At 35.2% G+C, this 6,980-nt stretch overlaps 1 protein-coding gene across 2 annotated transcripts; it reads right to left on the reverse strand.

The window, feature by feature from the left end:
- Positions 1-1,545: 1,545 nt before the first annotated feature.
- Positions 1,546-6,125, reverse strand: LOC145133959 (uncharacterized). 2 transcript variants are annotated; one of them, XM_079068901.1, is made up of 3 exons: positions 5,610-6,125; positions 4,727-5,314; positions 1,546-1,726 (listed from the first exon to the last, which is right to left on the reverse strand). In XM_079068901.1, the coding sequence occupies exons 1-3, from the start codon at positions 6,014-6,016 to the stop codon at positions 1,567-1,569; spliced, it is 1,155 nt and encodes a 384-aa protein (XP_078925027.1). In that variant the 5' UTR covers positions 6,017-6,125; the 3' UTR covers positions 1,546-1,566. The 2 variants fall into 2 exon arrangements, with proteins under 2 accessions (XP_078925027.1, XP_078925028.1); XM_079068902.1 differs by lacking the exon at positions 1,546-1,726 and adding an exon at positions 4,437-4,546.
- Positions 6,126-6,980: the final 855 nt, after the last annotated feature.

Below are 6,980 nucleotides of genomic sequence, written 5' to 3' on the forward strand. Positions count from 1 at the left end.
ATATATATATATATATATATATATATATATATATATATATATATATATATATAGTATGTAACTTAAGTTTGTATTTAAATAAATTTATTAGCCGATAAAATTAAATAATATATATGTTGGCTATATGTAATTGGTATGTTATTATGTAATATAGACATCATATTTATAGCAAAGTCTTTAACTTATATGAAATAATAAACAACATATTATAGATAATTTATTAAAAAAAAATAGTTCTCGAAATAAATTGTACATAGTAGAACTCGGATCAACTAGGTATATGTTACAACGGGTTTCTTATGAGAATTTATTGGTTTAATAACAATTTCTTTAACGATCTAGGAATAAATAACTACTTCTTGAAAGATAGCAACTCTCACGGTTATTAGTTATCTAGAAGATAACAACTCTCACGAATATTAGTTATCGAGCCACCCGAGTTGGCATTTGTTATCGAACCAAGAAGTATATAACATATCATGGACCTTTAGGGATCTTATTATCATCACTACCGTCTTCAAGTTTTAGGCCATATTTTCTTGTTTTGATGGCAACTTGACAATGGGGATTTACAAGTTGGTCTTTTGGGCTTTCTTCCATATTTAAAGTGTTGCCAAATCTTATGTAAGAACCGACCATCAAGTCTCTATTACTACTAAATCATAAAGATCAAGTTTCACCCAATATCAAGTTTCAACACCGATATATTGCTTTCCACAACATTTAAGGAAATTCATAGAAATGACACCATTAAAAGGGGGGGGGGGGGGGGGGGGGGAGGGACAAAACGAAATTTGTTTTTTATCAAATTTAAAACTTAAAACACATTTTTGATGGAAACGGTTTGAAAATAATACTGGAATATGAAATTCAGATTTAGTCTAGAAAAAATAATTTCCGAACATGTTTTTTGTAAGAAAAAATCAAGTACTAAAATCATAATGGAGATTTCAAAAATGACAAATTCTAGAACATTGCACCCAACATAGGGTTTTGTGATTTTATGAGAATGAATGGATTCCACATGTCAATATTTGATCAGGACAAGTATCAAAATTAAGAGAGAATTTATGGATTGCACAAGTCAATATGGGGGGGGGGGGGGGTGGGGGAGGGAGGGACAAAACGAAATTTGTTTTTTATCAAATTTAAAACTTAAAACACATTTTTGATGGAAATGGTTTGAAAATAATACTGGAATATGAAATTCAGATTTAGTCTAGAAAAAATAATTTCCGAACATGTTTTTTGTAAGAAAAAATCAAGTACTAAAATCATAATGGAGATTTCAAAAATGACAAATTCTAGAACATTGCACCCAACATTGGGTTTTGTGATTTTATGAGAATGAATGGATTCCACATGTCAATATTTGATCAAGACAAGTATCAAAATTAAGAGAGAATTTATGGATTGCACAAGTCAATATTTGATAGGAATAGGAAGATAAGTAAGAACAAATGACATGAGGATATTTAATTTTTCATTAGCAAAATGAAATAGTTGGAATGCAAGTGAACCTCATCATGAGAAACTTAGGTGCTATTTGTTTTTTTAAAGCAAAAATTAATGAAGTCTACGGACCACCTCTGCAATCCTCTGCAATGCAATCATCTGCATCAAAAGAGGTGGACCAAATGGTTGCAGACTGTAATAAGAAACCACATCTGCAATCCTCTGCAATGCAATCATCTGCAGCAGAAGAGGTGGACCAAATGGTTGCAGACTGTAATAAGAAACGTGTTTGTTTTTTAACATTTGCATGTTGCTGCATATATTAAAAATATAAAATAAACTGATTTTATATAACGAAAATAGTTTTTTAATACCGAAAATTTAACAGTGTATGACATTTCAGCAAGAATTTATGATATTTCAACAGGAAATTATTATTATTCAATATAGAAAAAACGAAAAAAAATCATTTAGCAAGAATAAAAAAAAAACGAAAAAAAAAGGTGAAACAAGAATTCAACAATATTTCAACTACATATAATCAAGATTTCAGCAAGAAAAAAAAAATGTTGGAAGAGGCAATACAAGTGTTGCCGCAAACAGAAGATGCACAACATGCACAAAGGTTTTTTACTCCGAGGACTTCTAAAAAACAAACAACTACGAGATGAAAAGTGTTGCGCGTGTGCGGCGCCGTGCCGCCGCACATTGAGGTCTGAAGAGGTTTTTTATAAAAAAACAAACAACACCTTAGATATGGTATAAGAAGAATACTGTCATTGGTGAAGACAAATGTTGATTTTAGGGATAATCCCATATTCTATAAAAGATATAAACATGGTCATTTTGAAGATTATCCCGAATATCAAAATTTGTCCTCACCAATATGTGAGGTTGTTCACTTGCATTCCAACTACATTTTGCTATTGAAAAATTAAATATCCTCCTACCATTTGTTCATACTTATCTTCCTACTTAATATCAAATATTGACATGTGGAATCCACTAATTCTCTCTCTTAATTTTGATACTTGTCTTGATCTAAGGCTATGTAGAGTGGTTACCACCAACTCACCAGAAAAGTGGTGCCACATCTGCACCACGTCACCTTCACCACCAACCCACTCCACATAGGAGATGGTCACCACTAACAACATTTACTTTTTTATTTATTTTTTATTTATTTATTTATTTTTTTAACATTATATTAAATAAATAACATATTTTATAAAATACATAACTTTTTTTTATCTTTTATGACTAAATTAGATAAAAACATAATTTAAAATATAATAAAATATTTTATAGTAATTAAAACCACATTACATAATTTAAAACATAGAATATTAAACCTAAACTAGAAAAATATAAAAACACATAGAAAATTAAAACTAAAATACTAAAAAAACATAAAAATAACTTAGGAAATTAAACCTAAATTACTAAAAAACATCAAATCTAGTTGCGATATTGGTCGAGAACTTCTTGTTGAATTTTCAAAAACACCCTTAAATTTTCCGGGTCCAGATTTGGTTGCGGCACTGTGTTTACGATTTGAAGATTGGTGAGTGCCAATTGTCGCCGGCGTTGTTCCTCCGTTGAATCAAAATTTTTTTCTAAAAAATGTAGAGTTTTTTCGATTTTCTCCGCTAGTACGTCCTCGTTGGTTGATTTTCCGCTAGACGAAGCCCCTTTCTCGCTTTGTCCCTTCCTGGTGGTTGACGAAGATGGACGTCCGATGGACCCTCCCCCTCGGTGGCGTCGAACTCATCATTGAGGTCGAGGTTAGCACCGATGTCCGACTCCGACGTTCTCGGCCTTTTGTTGGAACCGGTAGTAGATCCCGAATGCGCCATTTCTGGATAAAGGACCCATTTTGGGCCATTGCGACAAACTTCCCACGCTTTTTGGTTGCCAAAAGGTTTACCATTGTTGGTAATTTTGTATTGGTGCAACGCCGTTGATAAAATGTTGAAATCGTTGCTACCACTTCGATGCATATTTTTTAGATTGTCAAATACGCCGTTAAATTTGGTACACGTCGCTCTAAGGTCACGCCATTTAGCATTGACCGAGTCATATGTCCGACTCGTTTGCCTTTCTAATAACGCGTGGAAGTGGTCTAAAACACGATTCCAAAAGCTCTGTCCCGATTGCGCGTTGCCTACACCCCCGTCTTGTGATATGGCAATCCAAGCTTTAGCTAAAGCTGTCTCCTCCTCCTCGGTCCATTGGGTATTTTTCTTTTTTGTTGAATCCTTTGATTTTTTTTTGCCTTCTACGACTTGGTTGTGTTTCTTGAACCCGTTCGTCGTCATCTTCAATGTCGAGGTTTACGGGTTGAGATTCAGATAATGGAACTTCAGATGGTTGTGAATTTTGTTGACGTTGGGAAGTTTGGGGCTGAAATCGCGGAGCAGGTTGTTGTTGAAAGGGTTGAAATTGGGATTAAACAAATTGTGGTGGTGGTTGTTGTTGGTAGTAGTGTGGGTGATATGAAAGATTGGTGAATAGAGGTTGTTGTTGAACGGGGGAAGATAACAATTGCATATAGCCAATATTCGCTAACGGATCATTTGGAGTGTTTGGGGTGTTCGGGGTGGGTGAGTTATTTTGGTTTGGATCCATGGAGGAAAGTGTATTTTTTTGATGTGTGTATATGTTTGTGTTCAAAGTGTGTGGTGTGTTTGAAATGAGAAAAAATGTTGATATATATAGAGAAAGGATTGTAAGTAATTAATTAATTAATAAATTAATTAATTAATTTTTTTTTTTTACAAACGGTCAAAACTTCAACGATCAAAAAGCTTTCCCCCAATCAAATCAAGCGTCTTCGTCCGTCTCCAGCTCCACGGAACAAACAACCCACCAGAAGGTGGGGCGGTGTTCACGCGTGAAGGGGGCTGACACGTCAGCTCCCACGCGTCTTTCTACTATCCACTCCGGGTAGCCTAATAAATACTATTGTTAAGAAGAAAATGTGGGAGGATATTTGATTTCTCTTTGCTATTATGCATTGCAAATTCATCAAATATCTTTGTCATGGATTTTCACTTCTACACATCTGTCCATTCGATCGATATCTTCATCTCTTTACACAATTCAAAACCACAAATGGGAAGAAAAAAATTAACCAAAAGAATAAAGCTAAAACCCAAGCAAACTGTTATTTAGGGGTTAGAAACCAAAATTTTGTGGGTTTGGTTTCGACTTTAGGTGAAAAAAAAAAAAAAAAGTTGAACTATAACTAGAATTATGTTTCAACGATTACCTTATGTTCAAATCAAATTCACCCCCTTCACGCCAATCACTCTGCATACCAATATCTCCATTCTCTCGTTCTTCATCGTTCAAAAAATCCTCAGAAGGTTCTCTTTCATCTCGCTGTATATTCTCCCCCCATCCATTCATCATCTCATCATGATTAACTTCTTGATCCATTTCATGAGCCCCCATTCCCAATGCATTAGCCCTAATTGGAGCCCTAGCCATCATCTCAGCTCGAGCCTGTTCTGCTTGGGCAATAACCGCCATGCGCAGACTAGCCGCATGAGCTTCTCGCCCTCGTGTTTCCATTTCTGCCCTTGCTTCAAACAATGCTCGACGTTCTTCCTGAAGGAGCATCTGTTCAACCAATAATCTTTCTTCTGATCTGAATTCCCCCATGGCTCGTTTTCGGGAGATGATATTGAAGGCTAAAACTTGTTTCTCAAAGGTTGCAGTGAATTCAGATACTTTGTTAGCAATGTTTTGATCCCATTGCTGTGACCGAGATAATGCTTGGCCTGTGGAATCAGAATCAAGGATTCTGTCATCTTCCTCGGCTTCATAGTCTGCAACCACATGGTAAGGTAGCAGCCTGGAGATAAATCAATGAGAAACATTAATAAGATATAATTGACAAACAATTTGTAAATTAAATTTTTAGTGGATCAAATGCTCATGAATAAGATGAACAAACTGAAGATCTGATGGTATTAATATGATCTAGGTAACTTAAGTGTTCGTCCCCAGAGATCTCAGATCGAAGGAAACTATATTAAAAAAATTAACTCGCACTTTGTGCAGAATATTTGCGTTCAGAATGGATAAAATTATGGATTATAACGAAGATGCATTCATGAAAAAGGAGCACTTATGTGTACTAAACAGACCTTTCACAAGCGTCTTCTAAGGAAGAGAAAGGGCGTTTGAAATCGGGATGACAGACACGCCAAGCGTCCTGATATGCCATCTGCAATTCAGACTGGTGCGCAGGAGATGTATGAGGAAGACCTTGTGACCGATTGGGTTGTAAAACTGAAGCGTTAGGGTTTTGTAGGTGATTAGGGTTAGGGTTTTGTGGATGTTGCTGATTTTTTATCGGATGCAACGGTGACCGGAGATGGGAATCGATGTTAGAAGGAAAGCGAGAAATGGCCTGCTGCTGTTGTTGGATTTGTTGCAATAGAAGGAACTGTTGTTGATGATGATGATGTTGCTGCTGTTGTTGTTGTAGCAACACCTGTTTTTGCATTTGTTGTCGTTGTTGCTGCTGAGCCAACGCCATCGCCTTCTCCATTTCGTTCTCTCCGATTAAATTCCGGCGAATCTTCAGACGAAATTCTCTGCGTCTTCCTATTTGTACTCTCCCATTTCCGAAGAACTCGGCAAAGGAGTTTTGCCTGCAATCGTTCTTTTCAAAATCATGTTATTAAATAGGGGTTAATGTCAATAAAGAGTAAACAACTTTCAAAAATATTCAAGAAATACCTTTTAATTTAAAAAAAGACAAAACTGCAAGATTGTTCCATGTGGTATATAAAAAACTTTGGATGGAGTCCAAAAAATTTTCTATTTTCACAGAAGGTCCAAAATCAAGGTTTTTCTGGGTTTTTAGTCCCTAGAGAACTTGAAAAGACAATCATCCCCTTTAAATTTCTTTTTTGCATTTTTTTATATTTCTTTTAATAGTTTATTAATTAAAAATAAAAATAAAAAATGGGCCCACCCACCCCACTCGTACCCTCCTACCTTTCCCTTTCTCTCATCTCTCTCTATCTATCTATCTCTCTCTCTTTCTCTCTCTCTCTCTCTCTCTCTATATATATATATATATATATATATATATATATATATATATATATATATATATCATCTCTATGTCGTCTTCTTCATATGAAACAAAAACACATACATACACACACTGAAATTACAAACGACATATTTCATTGACCAAAAAATCAAATACACACACTTTGAGAATTTAACTGGCAAAACCAACCCAACCCTCAATCATCGATGAACACGTAAAAATTCAAGAACATGCAACATTTTAATCAATTCTTACTCCTAACGCCATTACAAATTAAGCCTTGATGGAATCACATCTCAATGACGAGGAATTGATTCGTTCCGCATGGCTACAACTTGGTTCAACACACACACACAATCAAAGATATGGGTTTAGGTTTACAAACCCTAAGAAACTTGGTGGTTGTGTCGTTCCGATCTGGTAAGGGGTTGAAGCATTGATTTCATCCCAA

This window comes from Lactuca virosa, chromosome 8 (assembly GCF_052849685.1).
Source record: "Lactuca virosa cultivar CGN04683 chromosome 8, Lactuca_virosa_CGN04683_v6, whole genome shotgun sequence".
Lineage (NCBI taxonomy): Eukaryota > Viridiplantae > Streptophyta > Magnoliopsida > Asterales > Asteraceae > Lactuca > Lactuca virosa.

What these genes read in the sequence shown, in the direction of transcription:
- LOC145133959 (XM_079068901.1), bottom strand. Translation starts at nt 6,016, where the DNA reads ATGGAGAAGGCGATGGCGTTGGCTCAGCAGCAACAACGACAACAAATG. An exon ending in TTAGAAGACGCTTGTGAAAG is followed by an intron (nt 5,315 to 5,609) that starts GTCTGTTTAGTA and finishes ATTTATCTCCAG; the next exon opens with GCTGCTACCTTACCATGTGG. An exon ending in GAATTTGATTTGAACATAAG is followed by an intron (nt 1,727 to 4,726) that starts GTAATCGTTGAA and finishes TTCTTATTACAG; the next exon opens with TCTGCAACCATTTGGTCCAC.